Source organism: Podarcis raffonei, chromosome 11 (assembly GCF_027172205.1).
Source record: "Podarcis raffonei isolate rPodRaf1 chromosome 11, rPodRaf1.pri, whole genome shotgun sequence".
In the NCBI taxonomy this organism is placed as follows: domain Eukaryota; kingdom Metazoa; phylum Chordata; class Lepidosauria; order Squamata; family Lacertidae; genus Podarcis; species Podarcis raffonei.
The window spans coordinates 3,638,084-3,662,301 of NC_070612.1; the positions used below are offsets into that span (position 1 = coordinate 3,638,084).

Here is a 24,218-nt window from a genome sequence, read left to right on the forward strand (position 1 = left end):
GAGGCGTGGGAAGGAGGGAAATGGATGGGATACACACGCACGTTCAATTGCCTAACGGCGTCCACGTCACCCAGGAGATCGCAGCCAAAGAGATAAGAAGAGTCGTTCTGTTGTCTGGAGATGTCACTTCCTGGTTCACATGGAGAAGCCATTTTCAACAGAGCCCAGCAATGGAAGCGTGCAGCTGTATTGAGGCAACATCGGGGTTGGAGTTGTACACCTCTAACAAATTTCCACCCGGGGCAACTGCCCCTGTGCCCCACATGCTATGCCACTGAGAGGAGGTCCTTGAGGTATGGCGGTCCTGATCGGTTTCTGAAGGCTTCTGAATGACAGTTGCCAAAAATCACAGGAGCGGGGCGTTGCTCTTGGGCTCGCACCCTGCTTGCAGCCTTCCCATGGGCACCTGGTTGTTCACTGTGAAAATAAGATGGTGGACTTGACAGGTCACTGTCCTGATCCAGAAAACTCTTCTTCTGTTCTTATTTTGGGAAATCTGAAGGCAATTACAGTGTTGAGATTTCAAACGATGGCCACACCATACCATATTTTTTGCTGCTAAAAAGTAAGGGGAAATGTCTGTGCATATTATGGAGCGAATGCGTGGTCCCTGGAGCTGAATTGTCCAGGGGCAAAAAGCAGATCGTGCTTTTTTTTTTTTTTTAGAAAGAGGGAAGGGGGTGTTGAAACAAAGCTTCAAGCAGCTGATCAGCAAGCAATCGGGAGGGGAGGTAAGGGACTCTAGCGATAAAGGAGGCTGCCTGGGAGGGGGGAGGTAAAGACAGCAAACTTGCAAGGAGAGAAGGCAGGAAGATTAAAGAAATGAGGAGAGAAATTAGAAGGAGCAGCAAAAAACTGCTCCAGCTAAGGAAAAGACACTAAGGCAAACAAGAGGGAAGGGGGTGTTGAAATAAAGCCGCTGAGCAGCTGATCGGCAAGGGATCGGGAGGGACATAAGGGACTCTAGAGATAAAGGAGGCTGCCTGAGAGTGGGGAAGTAAAAGCCCATGGATCCTCAGGATTTTTGCATTGGGTCACCCCAAATTCACCATCAGATCACGTAGCATGTCTGTGGCCACAGCACGAACCACATAAATAATACACCCACTGTTTCATTCAGAATATGTTTTTTTCTTGTTTTCCTCCTCTAAAAACTAGGTGCGTCTTATGGTCAGGTGCGTCTTATGGAGCGAAAAATAATTTGGGTGGAAAGCACCTGCAAATCATCGTTTGTGTATCTGTGTTTAGGAAGTGGTGGAAAATATTGCTCATTGTGTGCTATATTGCTCTCTGTAGATGGACTGGGATAAATACACCACATAGCAAGCTTCCGTGTTCACCTTAGTCAATGGATCAGACAGAATTTCAGTGTACAACATGGAGGGGGTGGGTCCTGTTTCTGGGGACCTCCTGTGGCAAAATGTACTTCTGTGCTGTTTGTATTTTTCCGATGGCTGATGGTTTCTAAATTTGACTGATTGGCTGACTGATCTGCTTTGCATGCCAAAAACCAGAGCTCCAGTCTGCAGGCAGGGATGGGAAATTCTGAAATTACCCAATGAAGAGCTGCTACCAGTCAGGGTTTGCAAAACTGAGCTACCTGGTCTAACTCTGTGTAAGTCAGTATTCTATGCTCCTCCAGAGATGCCCGGCTTTGCCAACCACACAAGTTCTAGTGGAGCCACAGGTCTCCAGGATCTGAAATAGGTCCCTGGCTGTGGATGGAAGGCTTAGCAGAATTTAGGGTGCACATTGTGAACCCGTCAAATCATTTCCGGAGGGGATCAGCCTTGGGTAACTTGTGAGGTTTGATTCTTAGCCTCAGTTCTTCCGATCTGTAAAATGGGAGCCTCAAAAAATTCGTGGGAAGCAAGGTGAGATAAGGGTGGTGAAATATCCTATATTCTGAACCTTCTATGTGTACAGCGGCTGGCATAACCCACCTCTGATGCCTTCAGTTTGGGAGGAATATTTGGTTGACTATGGAGGAGAGCCAGTTCACAGTCCTTTGGAGAGGAATATGAGCCTTTAATTATTCTGATTCTACAAAGATGATTTATGTGCAATGCTTTCCAGGCACACCTATAACTTGGTTATTATTATTCCTGGCTCCTCTTTTGGATTTTCTTTTTAAGGCAAGGGTGGATTGTGAACAGCCCGATAGACATCTGTCATGAGCAATTTGGGCGTGGTAGATCTTGCCTCTGGCAGGAAGGATAAATTAGGTGCTGTTTTGCACTACCAGGCTCTATGGCTACCTCTTTCATGTTTATTAATATTTATTTCTATTTATTAAAATATTTCTCTACCCCACTTCATTGCCAGCAACAAGGCTGGTGTACAGGAAAACAGAGGTACAATAAAATTACAATTCAGCTGCTAGGTCAATGGAAAGCTCAGTTAAAAAAAATAAAATGGCGGTACAAGTTGCAGCATAAGCAGCAAGTGCTGACTGCCACAATTCAGAGAGGAGGCGGTTCTACAGAGAGGGCAGGACTCCAACTCTAAGACTCTACACACAATTTGTGGCCCATCAGACTAAATACAGCTCACCAGCTACATCTGGCATGCTTTTGAACATCTGCATGGAACTGCTGAGGGAGGTTATCTGGAGATTTGGGGGGCAGTGTCATCAGTATACTGATGATATACAACTCAGTCCTTTTCCTTCAAATTCAAGGGAGGCTACAGAAGTTCTGAAAACGCCCTAGGGTCTGTGATGGGCTGGAATTGCTGTTGGTCAGGGGCTGAGCCAATGAGAGGTTAGATGCTCATCTTGAGATGGATTACTATCATCTTCTCACCTTGTGATGTGATTTGTACCACTATCATCTTCCCTTGATCATCCTTAAATACTTGTTTCGGGTCTAACTTAGATTTAATGTATAATATCACTCCTCTTTTCTTTGTTTTATTTGAGGTTGGTTATAAATTCCATTCCAATTCTTTTATTTAGCAACACTTTTCTATGTCTTTTGGCCACATGAATTTCTTGTAGGCAAACTATATCCAAATTTTGTTTTAAGATTGCATGTTCACTTTTATTCCTTTTTGTTTTACTATTTAAAACATTTACATTCCAAATTAATATCTTGAGATCAGCAATTCTGATATTTATCTTTTAATTAGAATCTTGTTTCTCACTTCTTGAATACCTGTAATATCTTTGGACGTTTCCTCTTCCTCACCTCCTGTTGCTCCCTGTTCCCCTACCATTGGTTTAGCTTTTCCTCTTTTTTATATCTCCTCCAAAACTTCTGTGCCTGGTCCACGTCTCTGCATCTCTGTTTCTTATTTTTGTATATAAAAGAAATTCTTTCTTGGACTTCTCATCTATAAGGTATTTTACTGTTTCTCGAGGGCATCTGTTCAAAAGTTATAGTTTATGCATTTTTTAAAAAGAAGACAGGCTGCAATTTCCTTCAGAATGATAATATTATTTCCTCCAATTTGTAATCTGTTTTGGTAGTTGGTTTGTATTATTCTGTCTTTAATTGATCTTGAATTAAAAATCATCTGTCTCCTGGTAATTTCCTAATCTTTGCAAAATTTGAATTAACGTGATAGATCCTGTCAATTGAACCATCCAGCTCCTCCTCCTGTATCCCTAACCATTCAGACAATGTGTTAATTAAATACTCTTTTACATTCTCCTCCTCTTCCTCTGGAACTCTAAAAAGTAAAATCATCTCCCACTGCTTCATTTCCTAAGCCGCTATTGCATCCCAGCTTGTTTCCTGAGTGGCACAGACAGGTATGAGGTTAAGATTAAAACTGACCAGGAAAACGCAAGGGTGTTTCGAAGAGGAACTGTTGCAATCAATCAATCGGTCTCAGAGTCCTAAATATTCTGAACCTTAATTTGCAGCAGACTGACAATGTATAGTCAAATTGACAGATATTACTGAAAATGACTGAAGCATGTAGCTGTCTCAAGACCCCTTCCCAGCCCCAAATGTTTTCCTTTTTTTTCTTGGAGGAAGGTCCCCCTGCCCTTTAGGCTATACTCTGTGTATGCAGGTATGTGTAAGGGATGCTACCCTTCTGAGTGTGATCAGCTCTCCATTGCATGGAGGGGAGAGAAAATCATCATATAAAAACAATGGCATTTGGAAAGGGAAAAGTTGAAGCGTAAAGGTTGATTCCTAGAGAGAAAGGCAGACCACACAGAAAGCAATGTCTAGAATCTTTTTTAAGTTCTCTACAAGTGCTCTCAATTCAAAGCTGCTCTTTGTGGCACTCGGAAAGCAAGGACCACTGCTCCTGCTTGCCTGCCTTTTCTGAAGATCTTCTGGGCATGCCAGTTCTCGGTCTCACTGCCTTGCCATGTTGTTTTTTAGCATGGACAGGAGATGTTGGCTGGGTACAATCTTTGGATTGATACGACAGCTGCAGCGTCTAAAAAGCTCCTCGCTGGCCGCCACCGCAGCGTTTGAGACAGCCACGTCCAAGTCACCCTGAAGGTCCAGGAGAGCTGCAATGGAAGAAGGAACATGAGAACTACAGCAGAGTCCTCCTGGATTAGGCCAATGTCCTGCGTCCTGTTCTCACAATGGACAACCAGATGCGCCCACAGGAAACCCATAAGTGGGACCCAAGCACAACTGGTGCTCAGAAGCATTTCTGCCTCCAACTGTGGAGGCAGAGCAGAGCCATTGTGGCTAGGAGCCATTGACAGCCTCCCCTCCAATCCTCTCTCAAAGCCATCCAAGTTGGTGGCCATCGCTCCCTCCTCTTGTAAGTTGCCCTAAGAACAAGGTTATAAACCACACATAGATGTTTAAAGAGATAAATTCAAAAGAGGGACAGGGCTACATCTTGTCAGGAGTGAATGACTCTCATGATAAGGCCAGAAGGAGCTGCCTGGAACAGAGTTAGGCCCATTAGGTTGCTGAGCTCAGTATTGTTTACGTGGAAGAGGTTTCCAGGACTGGCTGTTTTTTGATGCGGAGATGAGGAGGATTGACACACACAGACCCCCCCCTTACGACTGGCTCTGCTGACTTTGGCTGATGGGAGTTGTAGTCCAACAAGATCTGGAGGGGGCTGATGGACAGGACAGGAGAATTGTAAAACAATGGGGTTGCAATGGCAAAGAAAAGCAGCCTGGGAAGTGAGCTGGGCTCCCTGGGTAGTGCATGCCATTTTAGGGGGTGAAATATGTTTAAAATATGTTTTTGGGTGTGAGGAATTAAAATCTGCTATTATTTTTGTGACTGAACAACATTTAGCATGGTAAGTCTATGTCTGATGAAGAAGCAGAAAAAACTGCTTTCGGAAAAACCCAAGAATTTTAACTTCTGAAGATGTAAGGTAATTACATTAATACCGAAATAAAAATAACTAAGTTCCTAGCAATCGTTTGTAATGATTTCTATGCAATTTTACACTCATTTCACTGACCAAGCAAAAGCAAATCATATTCATTTCACCCAAACAACATCTGAATTCCCAGGTCATGTTACAACTTTTTAGCACCCCTCGCTTTCTGAATTTGAAAGCTGAAAAATTCAGCACGCCCTACTGTGACAATTCATTTTGTCTTGGCATTGCTAGGTAAATTAATGCCAGGTGTTAGAGAGAGAAAGAAACACAGTTTCTGTTCAAGTCCAAGTGTACAGAAACAAAACTTTTGTGGTTAGGTCTAATCCAACTATATTATACTTTGCCAATGCAATTTCTTGCCCAGCACAAACTCATCAGATTTCCCGTCATGTTAGTGGCTAGAAGTTATATAATCAATCAATGCCAAACGAAGTCAGATTAGGTGGGAACCTGCAGGCTGTGTGTTTATTTCTTAATTATGTCAAAAACATCCACCACAATGTTAGCATAGTCCAAGCTTCCTCAACCCCGGCCCTCCACATGTTTTGAGACTACAATTCCCAGCATCCCTGACCACTGGTCCTGCTAGCTAGGGATCATGGGAGTTGTAGGCCAAAAACATCTGGAGGGCCGAGGTTGAGAAAGCCTGGCATAGTCCATTGGCTTGGCAGTGCCTCATGAAACGGGCACCAAATGGGTCAACTTTTCATACTCTTTTTCTGCCCAAGGTTCTCTCTCCTCCCCATTTTATCCTCATGAGGTAGTTTAGACTGAGAGACCGTGACTGACCCCATGAGTTTCCTGGCTGAGTGGGGATCTGAACCCTAGGTCTCCCAGCGCCTGGTCAGACTCTCTAGCCACTGCACCACACTGCCTCTTCTCGATCCAGCAAAGGCCAGACGTGCAGGGAAGCAGCTCTCCTCACCGCAGTGGCCCATCAGATGCACAGCTAGGGCTACTCCACAATTCTCCTGCAGGATCCCTTGGCCTGGCAGGTTGCAGCTTGTAATGCATACGGGTCTCTAGCCAGGGCTCACAGTTGTGGCAGTGCCTGAGTAGTTTGGGGTTTGGATCTATCTATCTATCTATCTAGCTATCTAGCTATCATCTATCTAATGTTTTGTGTAATGTGACCTTTTAAAATAAGTAGAATTTGGCATGCAGTTTAGACCAACGGGCACTTGTCTTCGAAGGATTTATTCTAACACAATGCATTTCCATATGTTATTAACACTAATATATTCATTTTCTGGACACTTTTAGCTTGCACAATCCTTTTTGTATACACTGTTTGACCGGAAAATGGCATTGAAAAACTCAAGGATGTGTGAATTTCAAAGGCGGGTTATGTTTCTGTTCTCCTATTGTTTCAGCAAGCCTGGATTTGATAGCTTTGGCTTTAAATGTGAACTGCTCTGAATCTCTCCCTCATCCCCTAGAAGGCGTGGGCTGCCTGAGGAGGTTGGTGGGGCCCCATTTGCCCGAATGGACGGACCTCTGCTAACTGAGAGCTGGCTGCGGTCTTAGCAAGAAACAGTCCAAAAAGCCACACCCACCTTGGCCACTTTGGAGATGTCGGTGTAGAAGATGGCGGGCCCAGGGATGAAGAAGTCTTCTCGGAACCATTTGACCACGTTGCCTTTCCTGTTCTTATGCCTCATCTCCACCTTCTTAGCTAAACGGGGTCAGGGATGGGGATATGCATGCGAAAGAACACAGCATTAGTGCTCCCTGCACAAACCCTCCAGTTTCCCCACTGTGACCCACAAAAAGATTCTCAATTTCACCTCAAAAATTATAATTCAGAACTAGGAAAGGTTCAGAAGGGGGCAACCAAAAGGACTGGGGTGGTTGCAGAGCTCTATGGTTGCAGCATTTGGGGGGTTTTCTGTTTACAAAAATGGTGAGGAAAAGGAGACACAATGTATGGCAAGGGGAAAGTGGAGAGAGAGAAAGCTTTCTCTCTTTCCCTCTTAACACGAGACTCCTGGACCTCCAATGAAACTGAAGTTTCAGGATGGTCCTTCTTCATGCAGTGCACAGCTAAACTTTGGAACTCCCTGCCACAGAAGGCGTTGATGGCCACGGACCAAGATGGTTTTCAAAGAGGATTAGGAAAATTCATGGAAGAGAAGGCTACCCATGGCTATCAGCCAGGATGGCTATGCTCGGCCTCCACGGTCAGAGGCAGCAAGCCACAGGAGAAGAAAGAGCTCTTGAGTTCGAATTCTGCTTGCTGGTTTCCCACAGGCATCTGGTCAACCCCTGTGAGAAAAGGATGCTGGACTGGGGTGGGCCACTGGTCTGATCCAGAAGGCTTTTCTTGTGTTCTTCAGCAGTAAATCCCTCCCCTCAGACTGACCTCTCGTCTCTGGCCAACGGGGTGTTTGCGTTAGGCCAGGGCTGGCATGGATTCTGGCCCTCCTGAGCTCCCATCACCCCCAGCAGCAGCCAGCATGGGCAACACTCAGGGATGATGGGAGTTGGAGCAGCCTCTGGAGGGCTTCAGATCTTCCACCTTGCGGCTTACAAGAAACACGCCCTTTCCCAGCATCCCCCTCACCCATTTTGGCTATCATGATGTAATGGAGATGGTACAAGGCCTCCGCTGACTGCAGGCCAATCTCCTTCACGTTGTCCGCGAGGTGAAGGGACAAGAGCGCCACCAGCTGTCCAAGAAGGGGGAAATCCTGGGATATCTAGGAGGTGGAGAGAGAGAGAGAGAGAGAGAGAGAGAGAGAGAGAGAGAGATGCACAGTCAGCCCTCGTCCCACAGAGCCCAGCAAGAGAAAACCGTCTGGCATGCTTTCAGTCGGCAAAGGTGGCAGAGGGGCGCAGGGCAAGAGGGCCTTTTTCCCAGCCAGAACTCACTGGGACTCAGTTCTGGCACATCTCAGGTGGGCGCTATTGCCATTATATGAGAATGAGGGAGGTGAGTTCATGGTGAGTCCTGGCACCTCTTTTTCTAGAAAAATAGCACTGGCTGGCACCTTCCCCTGAGATGGCCATGGCACATCGCTTTGGGGAGCAGAGGAAAATCCATCTAGTTCACACCTGAACTTTCCAAAGCAATACACCAACCAAGACACAGGTTTTCCTTCAAAATCCTCGCTTCCACAAATTTGGCAATGCAGTTCTCCAAACCACCACAACAAAACACAGACATTACGGGAAAAGGTATACAGAAATGCACAATTCATAAAAGCAACATGCTTGAATCCTGGGTGGACCAAGTCTCTTTTTACCTGTCTAGATACATCTTGGCAACTAGAGGCCCTAATATCCTCTAGGGCTAGGCGTGCCTTTTACCAGCTTGGACTGGTTTGCAAACTATGGCTCTTCCTAGACGGGGATAGCCTGACCACTGCAGTCCGTATTTTGGGAACCTCAAGGCTGGATTACTGCAATGTATCCTGGGGGGGGGTCTGCCCTTGGATCTGCTTCACAGGCTCCACCTCATGCAGAATGCTGTGGCCAGATTGCTGGTGGGGGCCTCGGGCTGAGAACATGGGACACCATTGTTAAAACAGCTGCATTGGCGGCCAATCTATTTCTGAGGCAGCTTCAAGGTTCTTCTATTCATTAACAAAGACCTGACCATCTTACGTCCAGGCTGCCTCAGGATGTCAGGAACTCATATATCCCAGCTTGATTGCTGAGAACATCTATGGGAGTATTGTTAAACCAGAGGGAAAGAGGGAGAGATGCTAACTTGCTATGTTATTATATATCTCATGCACAGATGCAGAATCAATTTAACACGCTGGCTGAAATTTCCCAAGAGGCATCCCTCTGTCTGAAGTTGGAAATAGCAGGATGAACCAAATGGGTTTCTTGGCAAACCCAGCAAAGCGATTCTTCTGTTCTTATGATCTACACAGGTCAGGAAGGGAATTCCCACACACAACCCTCATATTTGCTCGAGGGTTAGACCGATTAGCCTGATTCTGCCCTGGATACGCTTCCAGAAGGGTTTTTCCTGTGGGATCGGTGCTGATTAGTACCAGTTATTATTGTATTCACTTATGAATCACTTCCCTCGAGGCACGCAACATATGCAAGTTTTAATTTTATTATTTCTTTATTTTATTGCATTTACCTCTCAGCTTTTTCTGCAGGGAGCTGAAGGTGGTCCTCCTCTTCCTCCTCCTCCTCCTCCTCCTCCCCCCTCCTCCTCCTCATTTAATCCCCACAGCAACCCTGAGAGGTAGGCTAGGCCAAGAGGCAGTCACAGGCCCCCAAGGTCACACTCAGTGAGAGTCACTGCTGAGCAGGGAATTTGAACCCGGGTCTCTCCCAGGTCTCAGGCCAACACTCTAACTACTACACCACAGTGTCTTACACAGCATAAATGCTAAATGGGTCAGTATAAACGCTAGCCTGTATCCCATCCTGTAACCTACCTCCATTGAATCTAGACTTACCCTTTCCAGAGAAAATCCAACAAGTTAAAAACAAGTTAAAAACGAAAACGAAAAGCCTATTGCCAAAGACCCATTTGCTATATCTAATCGGAATGATCTGTTATTGTATTCCTGTGTTTTTATATTGTAAACCACCCTGTGATCTTCAGATGAAGAGCAGGATAGAAATTTAATACATTAAATATATATATATATCTGAAATTGCAGCGTTAAGCCTTGGTCACTCACATCAAAGTCCAAATGCTCGGAAACATATTTCATTAAAAAGCTGGTGCTCTTGACAGCTCTTTCACGCTCATAGATTTTTGTGGAGTCAATCCAGCCATTTGTGTGCTGCGGGAGAGAAATCGTCATCATCACATGGAAGGACAACCATTAATCCGGGTTTGCAAATTCACAAAGCTTCGGCTACTGGCTGGATTAATCATGCTGGGACCACAGAGGGGACAAATTGCAAAAAGGGGTTGTTTTGTAAAGGAGAAAGTTTGCTGCAATTTGTTCTACTTTGTTGTTGTTGGTGGTGGTGTGGTTGTTTTATACCCCACCTTTTTCCCTGACAGGGACTCCAGGCAGCTTATAAACAAAATAAGAACAACTTGAGATATAGAAAAAAGAAGCCATTAAATGAAACACATTGAACATTAATGGAATTAGAAATTAATGGGCTCTTGGTTTGTTTTTGTTTTATTGTGTATTTTGTGTTCTCATTTTGTATCTTCATGTTGTGAACTGCCCTGCAATCTGTCATTTGTGTGTGTGATAATTACAATAATACAACATACACCTCCCCACAGCCAGAGTCCTGGAATGCAGGAAGATCCTTAGACCAAGCCCAGCCATTGATCCACCAACCTTGGTGTTGGCCACAGGTAATGATGATGGGCTGTTGGCCTTCCCAGCCCCACCAGGAGATGCTGAGGATTGAACCTGGCACCTTGAGCATGCAAAACAGAAGCTCTACCCCTGAGCCACGGCCCTTCCCCATATGCCATCAGCAGAGGACATCTCTTTGAAAGGAAACGGATGTGTGCCTTGCACAAGCCTTCCTAGCGGAACAGAGGCCCAGTTCACCATCAGCATCCACAACCTGTGAGTTGGCCACAGACGCCCCCCGTGCAATCATTTCAACAGGACCTGCTGCTTCCCCCTGCTCTGACATCTTGGGGGCTCCCTTACCACTAATATATCCTGCAGCGCCTCCAGAGAGGGGGCCTCCGACAGCAAGCTGGTGAGCATGTTGAGGCAGGCGTTGACCGTCTGCTGATAAAAGTCCTGAAAGGAGAGAAGCAAAAGCAGTTAAAAGCTGAAGACCCCTGTGGAAATCCCATGTGCTCGGGAGCCTTCTAGTCCAGCAGCCCCTTTCCACAGGGGCCAACCAATGACCCAGTGGGAAACCCGCAAGCAAGACGGGAGCTCAACAGCACCCTGCTTCCTTGGAGGTTTTTAAGCAGAGGTTGGATGACCACCTGTCACGATTCTATGGTTCTATGCTGACTGGGGCCAATGGCAGCACAGCTGGAGAAGCACACATTCTTCAATTCTATTTCACTGCAAGAACGGAGGTTACAGGGAAGCAGGCAGAGGGCCTTCTCGGTGGTGGGCCCACCCTGTGGAACACCCTCCTATCAGATGTCAGAGAGATACATAATTATACTTCCTTCTGAAGACATCTGAAGGCAGCCCTGCATAGGGAAGCTTTAAATATTTGATGCCTTGCTGTGTTTTAATTTGTTGGAAGCCGCCCAGAGTGGCTGGAGCAACCCAGTCAGATGGGCAGCATATAAACAAACAAGCAAACAAAATTAAATGCTGCATAGGAGGGAGGCATGAGAGTCACAAAATGCAGGCATGCAGGAATCATTCGTGGCTGCATTCTAGCCAAAGGTTAAATGCAGTTAATATTGAAACATGATTAAAATCAAAACAACACACCCAAAGTCTCTGGTTGTTACATCATTGTGATGGACACCATTGTGTCTGTGTTTGTAGCTTACACGGCCCAGACTCTCTGCCCTCAAATCCTTTAACCTGGCAACCCCATTTTCCTCCATTCATATCCTTAGAAGCAGAAGGTCCAGTCAACTGGCTCTGTGATGCTTGCGTGGGACTCCCGGCTTTGAGCTTTGTAAGTTTCAAGGAGGGCAACGAAAACACCTTCTTGATGCTTTTCTTAACTAGCTCAGACCGAAGCATGGAGTCCATAGGTGGTCTCACGGCACTGAAGAGGAAAGAGAAAGGAGAGGAAATGATCAGCACCCAGCAGTTCCTGGTGAGGAAATATGCACTGTGTCTGGCCAATGTCAGGGTATGGCAAGGGAAGGGCCAGGAATAGGAGGGGCAGTGAGAAGCACCTCCCTGGACTTACGTCATGCAGCTGACGGTGATGATGGCGTGGTGCAGGACAGAAATGGAGAAAGATCCCAGCGGCTCCTCTTCAATGACTTCCTGTTGTGGGGAAGCATACAGAACGTCAGAGACCTGGAGGCACCATCGCTGCCATCCCCACTCCAAGCCCTGAATTGTGCGCTCTCTCCAGCCCAGCCCACTGGACAGCACCTTTGCAATTGGCAAGTGGGTCCTCCCAGGGGAGAAGAGTGGGCTTCCTGGATCTGGGAATCGGATCCACCTTTCACCTGGACAGAGCTCTACCTCCTAAGAACGTAAGATCAGCCTTCTGGACCAGGCCAAGGGCCCTTTCTAGTCCAGCATCCTGTTCTCACAGCAGTGAGAAACCAGGGAGCAGAACATGAGCCCAAGAGCCCTCTCCCCTCCTGTGGCTTCCAGCAACTGATGCTCAGAAACATTACTCCTTCCGCTGTGGAGGTAGAACATAGCAATCATGGCTGGGAGCCATCGACAGCCCTCTCTTCCTGGGAGAACCTAGCCTCTTTTCCTTAGGCGCTGGTGACATCCTGCTGAGGTTGCCACAATGGAGGGCTGCCTTGCAAGAGGGTTTGGAAACTTGAGCTGGAGCAGAACGTGACCACCCAGAAATTGTTTGGGGCCAGATGCTCAGAACCTGCAACCCTGATATTTTACCAGAGCTAGACCTACACAGCTATATATAAAAAAAAATGCTCTGGAAAAACCCCCCAGGAGATTCCTCTCTTTTTATCTTTTTTCTTTACTCACAATGATGCAGATGGTGAGCTCCGCTTTGTGCGGGAAGATGACATGTCCCACATTTGTTTGCACAAGCGCCTTGGTTGTTAGAATGGCTGCCTTCATAAGGCCCTTTTTCAGAGCCTCATCCTAAAAGGAGAAGCGATTTTATGAAATTGAGACTGAATCAAAATCACAAGGCAACATAAAGCCACACTGACCCTAACCCTAATTCTAATCCTTACCCTAACACCAACCCAATCCTAAAATTAACCCTAAGCCTAACCCAGAAATGGTCTTGTTAGAGAGTAAAATTCATGTTAAATTGCTGTTTTAGGGGTTGTTTTTAAAAGTCTGGAGCGGATTAATCCATTTTGCATTACTTGCTATGGGAAAGCGCTTCTTGGTTTTGGAACACTTTGGTTTTAGAATGGACTTCCATAATGGATTAAGTTTGAGAACCAAGGTACCACTGTAATACCCCATTTGGTCCTAGGTGTGGAGTCAGTTAACACCCCAGTCTACAACCCTTCGGTGGATGAAGCCAGAGACCCGGCCCTAGGGCACAGTCTGGAGGCATGTGGTGCAAGGACCTTGACGGAGTTCAGGAGGTCTGCTCAGTGCCGAGACAACAAACAACAGGAGTCTGTGGGAAAATGAGAGCCATACCTTCCTGGTGTTCTGGAATTGGAAGAGAAGCTCTGCCACGATGAGCTCGATGAAGCGCAGGAGGTCCTCAGGACGCGCCCCCAGAGCCATCTGCCCGTAGCAAAGCATGACGGTGATACTGGCATTCCTCTCCCCTGTATTCTGGAGGGAAAGGGTGGGGAAAGCTACCTATCTTTACCTATCTTTAGGCGCCACGTGAAAATGTTCCTCTTCAACCAAGCCTTTGGCTGAGTGATCTCAGATACCTTTCAAAGTGTGCTGGGTGTGGGGGATGTTTGCTTTTCTTCTTCTTTTTATTATGCATATATAGATATAGTAATTTTATGTAGTGAACTGCCCTGAGATCTGTGGATGAAGGGCACTATACAAATTGTAATAGTTATATTAACAACAACAGCAACAAAGCATAGTTTGCTTCAGGAAAACTTCATCACAGGCCACCATAGACAACAGCCTTTGTCAACCTGGTGCCCTCCAGATGTTCTGGACTACAAAGCCCATCACTCTCAGCCAGCACAACGGTATGGTGCTAGGAACAGTAGTCCAAAACATCTCCCACAAAGACAAAAGCTAACAGGGGTTTGCAGATGGGGCTGATTAGTGCAGACAGCTCTTGGGCTGCTGGTATCACACAACATACCCGGCTTGGTGTCCTTGTACACAAGGCAGACCTTCCCATTCCCTCCGCACGGGTCCAGCTCAAATACCAGGCTCCGCACGTCCAGGTGAGGTTTCTCTGGCCAACCCCCGTTACCTTTGGGGAGAAAGAAAAGGCTGAGCGAGGCAGGCAGGCAGGCAGGCATTCTCATCGGCTGCAGGGCAAGGAATACTCAAACCAGGCAAAGCTTGAGAAGCTGGTGTCAGTGGGGCTTGTGTATAAGGTCACGGAAACTTTTGGTGGGATAGCAGGGGAGGTGGAGAGGAGAACGGAGGTCTCCCATGGACAAAGGGGCGAGGTGGGGCAGTACCTTCTTCATCGTCGGTGTCCTCCAAGTCAGCCAGTGTGGGGGCATTGGGCAAGGCATAGACGGGTGACGCTCTGACTCTGTTTAGCTTGGAGATGCTGTTGATGGTGATCCAGCCAAGCGGCATTGGGTTGTCTGGAAAAAAGGAAGCTATTACTAAGTTGCTGGCATGGATGCCACAATTCTGTAGGAGGACAGAAGCCTCACAGAATGTGGTGCCTTCTGAAGAAGAATCTCAACTTGCTTGCTTGCTATTTGCAAAAAGTGAGCGCCTAACCATCATGGCCGCAAAGATGGGATTGGCAGCACGCAGAGTGCTGCTGATGAAATAGGAATTATTCTGCTGCGGAAGAGCTCCCATTTCATTCCCCACTTCCCAAAGACAGAATTACAGGAGCAGACATCCCTAGGAGTGTAAGAGTAGTTTTTTTTTTATATGCCACTGCGAGAATCCTAATAGCGACTAACTGGAAGAATGAGAAAATCCCTTCCAGGTCAGAATGGTTGAATATGCAGAACTAGTTTAATAAAGCATTTAAAAAGATAAAAAAAGAAAAAAGAAAACACACTTGGCCATGAAGTTCACTGGGTGAGACCTTAGGCGAGGCAGTCAGTCAGTCAGCCTGGCCTACCTCACAGGACTGTTGTGAGAGAGAAGCACCATGCAATGAGCAAGAGAGGGAAGAAAGGCTCTTTGCGGCTCCATCCCTCGGCCGTTTCCATGCCAACCAGGGATGCCACCTCCACCTCCACTTTACCTAGGATGCGGGTCACCCCCAGGGTGAGCTTCTCCAGGTAGGGCTTGGTGCTGCTGGAGCTGCTCACGCTGCGCAGGGCCTTCTCCTCCATCCTTTGCCTCCTCCCTCCCGCATCAGCCCCTGTCCACCTGCACACCTGTGTTGTTGTTGTTGTTGTTTAGTCGTGTCCGCCTCTTGGTGACCCCCTGGACCAGAGCACGCCAGGCACTCCTGTCTTCCACTGCCTCCCGCAGTTTGGTCAAACTCATGCTGGTAGCTTCGAGAACACTGTCCAACCATCTCGTCCTCTGTCCTCCCCTTCTCCTTGTGCCCTCCATCTTTCCCAACATCAGGGTCTTTTCCAGGGAGTCTTCTCTTCTCATGAGGTAGCCAAAGTATTGGAGCCTCAGCTTCACGATCTGTCCTTCCAGTGAGCACTCAGGGCTGATTTCCTTCAGAATGGAGAGGTTTATCTTCTTGCAGTCCATGGGACTCTCCAGAGTCTCCTCCAGCACCATAATTCAAAAGCATCCATTCTTCGGCGATCAGCCTTCTTGATGGTCCAGCTCTCACTTCCATGCATCACTACTGGGAAAACCATAGCTTGAACTATATGGACCTTTGTTGGCAAGGTGACGTCTCTGCTTTTTAAGATGCTGTCTAGCATCTTAAACTCTTTAGTTAATTTAATTCACCAGTAAGAACAGCCAAACGGGAGCGACAGCACCATGTGGGCGTTTTTTTGATTCCTCTCGCGATCCATAGCTCAGAAGCCACACCGCGAAGACTTTCGGGAAACGCAGTCCTCCTTTTCATTCTGTTTCACTCGGTGGCCGTTCTGTAGGGGGAGGAATGGAGAGCAGGCACTACGACTCCCAGAAGGCAATGGGAGAGCCGGCTCCTCCTTCTCCTCCCTTTCTCCCCCCGCCCGTTCCGAGTCCTCTCCATTGGCCGGCTCCTCCGACTCCGTATCTGGGCAAACCCCGGTCCCCGTCAGCCAATGGGAGCCGAGAGCCGGGCGCGCGGGGCGTGGCTGGGCGGAGAGACGTTGGAGTTGGCGGTTGTTTCAAATGGCGACGTGGCTGCTCGTTGGAGTAAGGGCCGTCTCTTTACCTCAGGAGGGGCTCGCGGCGGGGTCAGCTGGGAAGCGTCGGGAGGAGAAGGAAAAGCGGGGGGGGGGCGGCTAATTTGACGGCGGGCCGATAATAAACGGTGGCCAAGGCTGCCGTGGTTCCTGAGCATGTGCAGAGAGCCGCCTCCGTTGCCTCAGGAAGGAAGCCCCGCCACTTCATGGATAATGTTAACACCTTAACCCAACTGACAGCAACTCTAACTTGTGCTCTCTGTTCCCATGAATTATTATTTTTTGTCAGACCCAGGAATGATTCTCTTTTGTGTGACAACGTGTTCTCTGTATTGGCCCTTAGAAGTTAGTGCCATGTCAAGAAATACATTTCTTGAAGGTAGATGAATTTTCTATGACTAATTTCCTTCATGTTTCATCTACAAGCAGTTCTTTTTTTTCCAGGCAGATGGTTCAATAGAATTGTTGCCACCCACTCCTTGGGTGCTGGCTGGGTCCTTAAAATCTAGAGAGAAGCTGGGGCTATGCCAAAGCAGCCAGCCCACATTGATATGTAGTGAATTACATACTATAGGATGCCCCGAATGACAGAAGGGAACTTGCTCTAGTTGCCTTGTGAAGAGTTTAGGAACAAGGCAGCAAAAATTACGCTCCTCTCTGGTCCTCTCCCTGATCTTTGGTTCTATGTTGTGATTGTTCCCTGTTCTAGCCATTGAAATATGGCATGGAACTAATTGCACATGAAATTATAAAACTTTATCAAGTACCTAAAAAGCCTTTAAAAATCTGTTTGGTATACAAAATAATTGAACTTACTTTTATAAAACTGTTGAGAATAGTCAGGAAGCTGATGTCATACCTGGGGTCTATAAAAAGACTATAATCTTTGGTCTATGGCAGCAGTCAGCAACCTTTTTCAGTCGTGGGCCAATCCACTGTCCCTCAGACCTTGTGGGGGGCCAGACTATATTTTGAAAAAAAATAATGAATGGATTCCTCTGCCCCACAAATAACCCAGATAGGCATTTTAAATAAAAGGACACATTCTACTCATGTAAAAACACGCTGATTCCCGGACTGTCCACGGGCCAGATTGAGAAGGCGATTGGGCCGCATCCGGTCCACGGGCCTTAGGTTGCCTACCCCTGGTCTATGGTGTAACCATGCAGGACTCTTCAAACCAAGCATTCGGTCCCTGTCTCCTGACGGGAAGAGGAAGTCCAAGGTGCAGTGTTCTTGGTGTTGGGCAGGGTTATTCTTGGGCCTTCCCAAGTCTGGGTTGGTTTATTTTTGTTCGTTAAGAATTTTTTCCTGGGCACCTTAAGTACCTTTTTTTCTTTTTTGATGTTGCTTTCATTTCCTCTTTTTTTGTGGGAAGCTTCAGTGTGGGAGGTGCTTTGTAAGAACAACTCAAAGTTTTCCTGATCTTGTCTGTTCAATCTCTAGGTATTTCCACAGAGAGGAATTTTAGAGCAAGACACCTGCTGAAAGGTCAGAAAGTGGAGGTGAAAGCAAAGGTGCCTGTAGCTGCTGCTCCTGCTCCAATGGATGCCTGGAAAAGTGCAGGCCAAGCGCCTGGGCAGCAGGTCAGTACGGAGAAGGGCAAATGAAACCAGAACTCTTGAGGCTGCAATCTGTGGCAGATTTAACCTGCAAGTCCATTCAACTCAGCAGGACTGTTAGTTCACCCCCTCATGTTAGCTCACCCTCTATATAATGCTAATGATAAACCAATTAATCCTCTACTTCTTCTTTTCCCTGAAGCCGATTTGTCTTACAGGGCAAATTGGAAAGTGTGAAAGCCCTTGTTTCCAAAGAGGAACTGTTGCCCAATTGATGTGTCATAAATCAAGATGTGATTTGATTGGGTGGTGCAAATGAAAAGTACAGCATTATTTCAGAAAAGAACTGATATCTCAATTTGTTTTTATTGTTTTGTTTCCCACCCTATCCCACCCAAGGGTTGAGGGTGAGCAGCAGGTATTACAAATGAAACATGTCTCTCTAAAGGGCACATGCTCGAAACGGAAGAGATAAAACAACCAAGAAGCAAGTCTAAGGCATCTTTCTGTCTTTTTTTTATTGTGTTTCCATGCTGACTTTGGATGAGGGGGCAAAACAAATATTGCAGGCTAGTAACTTTTTTGAATTATTTGTAAGGCTAGCTGAAGAAGTACCCTTCTCCCCTTTGCATACAAATTGGATGCAGCAGGATGGAGAACTACTGCTGCATCCTTGTTGAGCTCTTGTCCTGGCAAGAGTACAGTTATGGGGCTGTAGGATCGCGCTATACTAGTTATTGGAGGGTTGAGTTGTTGTCACGTCACCAGAGAAATGGATGGCTGTTTTTAACTCTTGCACAAAGCAGAGACAAATGCCTAGACAAGGGCAGGGATCTAAGGAATGCCCATGCTTATACAGTGGTACCTCGGGTTACATACGCTTCAGGTTACAGACGCTTCAGGTTACAGACTCTGCTAACCCAAAAAGGACAAGGAGAAGGGGACGACAGAGGACGAGATGGTTGGACAGTGTTCTCGAAGCTACAAACATGAGTCTGACCAAACTGCGGGAGGCAGTGGAAGACAGAAGTGCCTGGCGTGCTCTGGTCCAGGGGGACACGAAGAGTCGGACACGACTAAACAACAACAAACCCAAAAATAGTGCTTCAGGTTAAGAACTTTGCTTCAGGATGAGAACAGAAATCGTGCTCTGGCGGCGCGGCGGCAACAGGAGGCCCCATTAGCTTAAGTGGTGCTTCAGGTTAAGAATAGTTTCAGGTTAAGAATGGACCTCCGGAACAAATTAAGTACTTAACCCGAGGTACCACTGTATGCATGTCTGTATTGTGCACCATATGTATGTGTTTGTGTTGAAACAGTTTTTAAAATTTAAGCTCCAACAGGTTAGCAGTAGCAGCTTGTGCAAGGTGTGGCAGGTTGTACATTGGGACCTTCTCTGCAAAGATCCTTCCCGAACCTCTAAACCACTGTTTTGTTCAAGCATTAGTCATTAATTACTCTTGGATTTCATCTCTTCATAATCCATTAATTTATAGTTCATTCTCAGTATTTTTGTTCTGATGCTGCTGTTATTCACTGTGGAGAAAGGTGCTATTACACGACTGAAATTGAGAATATAATGGAAGACTCACAACTCAGCTCTCTGAAGGTGCACATTGTATTATCTGTGAAAATTCAAGACCTAGCTGTTACATGCATGCAGAGAGCTGAAGGGAACTGAGCATTTATGTAGCATGAAATGCCCTCTGGCGGACAAGGAGTGCAAAGTTAGCCAGTTCTTACAGTAAGGGAGGATGACCAAAGCACTAGCAGTGACATTTTCATTGCTGTAGTAACCTGAGGTTTTCAGTTTCCTTTGGTCCCTGCACAGTAGCAAAGTGGGGTTGATATGGCAGGCACATTAGTTCTATCGACTGTGAGGGTTTTGGAGCTCCTTATAAGTCTTTGAGCAGCATCAGCTTTGACCGAGCCGTCAAATGCATGTTGAATTGTGAACTGCACTGGATTAAACATGAACTAAATGCCAAATTCTGAAATAACCACAGAGGGAAAAAATTCAAGCATTTTCAATCTTGAATAGTATTTATTGAAATGATAAACTGTTTTTATTGTAAGCATTTCCCCCCTACTACTGCATTTAGCAAGGTAGCCTTTAACATTCACACATATTGTATTGATAGTTATATGATATATTCATGGGTTGACTTTTGTACACTTTTGTCAATAGCACCTTGGGCAGAGCAATCTTTTGCTCCTAGAAAAACTGCATTGTCAACCAATTAATAAATAACATCATTAATAAGGATTAAAAAGGGGGCAAATTGGTTGGTTTTTTATTGTTTAAAAACTTGTGTTCTCTTTAGTTCTTAATTCGTCTGGGGCAGAATATACAGCCTGTGGCTTTATTGTAGATTCAGAAATACTTCTTCCATGTTAATGATTGCTTTTTAAAATGCTGGTTTTAATTTTCAGGTCCCTGACAAAGTAGGAATGAAGAGTGCTTCTCTGAAGGATTTATGTCCTGAAGACAAGAGGCACTTGGCAAACTTAATTAAGGAGCTTGCAAGGTGAGGATAAACTGTCTGATAATGCATCAGGTTTAGGATGAGACTTTTTCCTTTTTTTATAAATATTTTATTAATTTCCAAATATAACAAAAATAAAACATCAATACAAAGTCAATAAACAAAAAAGTTGACTTCCCCCTAGTCCCTTCCAATGTTTATCAACATACCACATGCCCAGTGTAAAATAAAAACTATTAAAATTATTGTTCATTCATAATGTAATTACAGGTAGTCCTAGAACCCTGCCAATGTATTAACCTGTGTACATTTCTTCTATATATATGCAATAAAGTCCTTCCATTCTTCCTTAAATTTGTTGCCATCTCTTTCTCTTAGTTTCATTGTCATTTTCACCATTTCAGCATATTCCATTAATTTAACTTGCCAATCTTTTTTGGTTGGGACACCTTCTTTCCAATGTTGTACAAGCAATACTTGTATGGCTGCAGTCTCATACATAAGTTCTTTTGTAATCTAGGTATATCTACTCCTGTAATTCCTAGTAGGAATGCTTCTGGTTTTTTGACAAGAGTTATTTTAAACATTTTTTTCATTTCATTATAAATCATTTCCCAATAGTTTTTTTACTATTTTACATTCCCCTTACATATGAAAAAACGCCCCTTCCGTTGTTTTACATTTCCAACACTTATTTTCTTTAGATTTGTACATTTTTGCTAATTTGACCACAGTTAGATACCATCTATACATCATTTTCATATAGTTTTCTTTAATCGCTACACATGCTGTAGATTTAATCCCACTCTTCCATAGTTTTTCCCATTCCTCCATCTGAATATTGTGTCCCACATCTTGTGCCCATTTAATCATGACTAAGATGAGACTCTCTTTCCAATTACTGTTATGAAATTTAAGCATTCAGGTTTATTAAAAGGATATGACCACTCCTTGCTGGCACAGGTATGATCAAGTAGGGCACGGAGCGGTTGCCTGCCTCTCTCTGTTGCAAGGCCTTCAAAGGGTTTCCTACAAAATTTGTCCCCCTTGCGTCAGGGATGGCCTGGAAAGTTGTGCCCTATCTCACTCTGCTGCTTCCCCCCAAGCACCTACAAGTTCTTGCTTTGGACTGTGACTGCTAACATGGGGCCTGATAGACATGTGTGTTTGGAGACTCTGTGTGAAACCAGCACCCATGTGGTCCTGAGTGCACACTCCCTCCCAAAGGATCTTTACACAGAGTCACACAGAGGGCTGTCCTTAATGTGTGTATCTGAACCCTCCCAAACGACAAAGGTGGGTCCACATGGAAATAATATAAAAAATAAGAAATTTATTATAAAGGCAGCAGCATACACACAACTCTAGGCACATGTAAAAGCAATATTCTAACTTTCTAAAATAAGCATCCTAAATAAGGGTCCAAATTAAACAGGGGAAGTTAATTAGAAAGATCCTACTTTCCATCCCATTTTCCATGGTGTTTCTTTATTCTATCACATTGCTGCACCCCAACTTCACTCTTTTGTATCATAGCAAAAATACAATCATCTCTAATTATTTCCATTGCTCATAGTTCAAATCCTGCTCGCGAATTTGTGATATTATATTATTTCTTCAAATAGTCCCAAAAAGACTTCCATTAAACATAAATCAGTCATGGTTAAGTTCTCTTATTTTAGCTGCCAGCTTTGTTGATCTATTCTTTGCTTATCCATTCTTTTCTGCTGGGAACTTCTTCATTGTTCCATTTCTGTGCATAGAGAATCCTAGCTGCTGTAGTTACATACACAAATAACCACTTTTTTTTGAACTTCTAGCCCTATAACCCCAAAAGCTTCAGTTTTGTTTTGTTTTTTTCATTTGAGGGGTATAATCACTTTGAACAGATAAAAGTCATATATCGTTCCCCAAAATTCCTCGTTTTCATTCAGGTCCACCACACTTTCTCATCCTGGTCTTCTTTTATCTTCTTCCAGCTGCCCATGATTGTCAAGGAGATTTACAGACATCTCCACAGGATCCCAGATGAAAAAAGACACTTATGGCAGTGGCCACCTCACATCAAGACTGCAGTGTGCAACCTCGTCTCAAAATGGAAGAACTCAGTGGTAAACATCCTTCTGGAATGTGAAGAGTCTTTCAGTGCTTACGCAATCAGATTTATCGTCCATCCCTCATGATCACTGATTGCAATAAAGAAAACGACATGATTGACACATAATTTTCCTTAGGCTTCATATTGCCACATATCTCAAATATTGATGGCACTGAAGGAATTCGGCCACACAGTCATAGCTAGGAAGAATGAGATGCTTGAGGTAAGGGTGCCAAATGAAAAAGGAGCATTGCAAGAGTGTAGGTCAGCCATCCCCAACCTGGTGCCCCTTCCCCATCCATGTGTTTTGAACTGGAACTCCTATCAGCCCCAGACAGCATGGCCAATGGTTAGACACGATGGGAGTTGTAGCACAACAATATCTGAAGGGCACCAGGTTGAGAAGATCCTGGCAGATTGGGTCCTTCGCTGCTGTTTACATTCACACCAAAGCATATGAAACAGCCTCTGGGTTCCTATTATCTAGAAAAACAGAGCTGTGTTGGAAGAGAATGAATCCTGCCCCAGGGTTCTGTCTTGGGCCTGTTGTTGATCACCTGTTTTTAAATAAATGCCTTGGACAAAGGAAATTGAGGGGATGCTCAACAAATTTGCAGATGACACCAAACTGGGAAGGGCAGTCAATGCCGCAAAAGACAGAATCGGGGTTCAAGATGACCTTAACAGATTGGAGAACAAGGCCCACATTTACAAAACGAAATACAGTAGGGACAAATGTCAGGTTCTACATTTAGGCAGGAAGAACCAGATGCACAAATATAGGATGGGAGACACGTGACTTGCTAGTAGTATGAGTTTCCTGGAGGGAAAAAATGAATCTTGTAAGTCTGCAGAACAACTCCACCACTTACTGACTACTAATATTTTCCCAACTGCTAAAAGGTCCCAACTGAATGGTGACTTCTTCCTACTGCACTTAAGGTTTCCAAACACACTTTTCTCAATCTTTCCGTCCAGAATATGGTCGAGAGGAATGCCTGTACCATCCTTTCCTATGGGAAAATGGCGTTTGGGGCAAAGCAAGATGACATGTGGTCATTGTGACAGAGGTCCTCTTCCAGTTCCATAGCGTCAGGAAGGTATGGCTCTCATTTCCCCATGGACTCCTGTTTGTTCTCTCGATTATACTGTATTGGCCCAGAAATATGCCACATCTGCAGATAAGCCGCACCTTTAAAATTCGGGGGGGGGGGGGGAGGAGGGAAAAAGACATATATAAGCCGCTCCCTTAAAACTGGAGAGAAAACGAAAAAAGTCAATTAGATTCAGGGAATAAAATACCGGTAGTGTTTTTCTTTTTTATCATCTACCAAGCAACCGCTGGTGCTGGACCCCCGAGCGCACTTGGTGTGGTGGTGGGGTCAGAGATGGTGTCTCCAGTTCTCTGACATGCTGTGTGCTTCCCCCACAACAGGAAGTTATAAAAGAGAAGCCGCTGGGGTCTTTCTCTGTTTCTGTCCTCCGCCAAGCTATGGACACAATCAGCCACATGACATAAGTATGGGGAGGTACTTATAGTCTCCCTACAGGTTGCCATTGCCCCACCTATTTCTGGCACTACCCTCGCTGCTGGGTGCGTGTTGTACCAGGACGTACCCATAATTATGCTCCACAGCTGCTGAATTAGCACTTTTCCTGTGAGTTTTGGATCATTTCCTCTCCCCTTCTTTCTCTTTCCTCTTCAGTGCCTTGCGACCACCCATAGACTCACAGCTCAGGTCAGAGCTAGTGAAGAGAACCATATG

General features: G+C 45.4%; 3 protein-coding genes across 5 annotated transcripts in view; 1 reads left to right on the forward strand and 2 right to left on the reverse strand.

The window, feature by feature from the left end:
• TPGS2 (tubulin polyglutamylase complex subunit 2) overlaps nt 1-24,218 on the forward strand; it is a 190,199-nt gene that overhangs the window by 77,421 nt on the left and 88,560 nt on the right. The window contains exons 2-5 of one of the 3 annotated variants that reach the window (XM_053409009.1): nt 16,073-16,316; nt 17,753-17,892; nt 20,302-20,396; nt 22,589-22,616. The gene's annotated coding sequence lies outside the window, so the exon portion shown is untranslated. Of the gene's footprint in view, nt 1-16,072; nt 16,326-17,752; nt 17,893-20,301; nt 20,397-22,588; nt 22,617-24,218 lie in introns of those variants that run through there. The other 2 variants (XM_053409010.1, XM_053409008.1) reach the window with 2 other exon arrangements.
• Nucleotides 11,290-13,658, reverse strand: LOC128423675 (maestro heat-like repeat family member 5). Its single transcript, XM_053409114.1, has 5 exons — nt 13,521-13,658; nt 12,882-13,001; nt 12,115-12,194; nt 11,744-11,967; nt 11,290-11,297 (listed from the first exon to the last, which is right to left on the reverse strand). Exons 1-5 carry the CDS (start codon nt 13,626-13,628, stop codon nt 11,290-11,292), a joined length of 540 nt encoding a protein of 179 aa, XP_053265089.1. The 5' UTR covers nt 13,629-13,658.
• Nucleotides 13,794-14,843, reverse strand: LOC128423625 (tubulin polyglutamylase complex subunit 2-like). The gene is made up of 2 exons (XM_053409020.1): nt 14,489-14,843; nt 13,794-14,274 (listed from the first exon to the last, which is right to left on the reverse strand). The coding sequence occupies exons 1-2, from the start codon at nt 14,610-14,612 to the stop codon at nt 14,027-14,029; spliced, it is 372 nt and encodes a 123-aa protein (XP_053264995.1). The 5' UTR covers nt 14,613-14,843; the 3' UTR covers nt 13,794-14,026.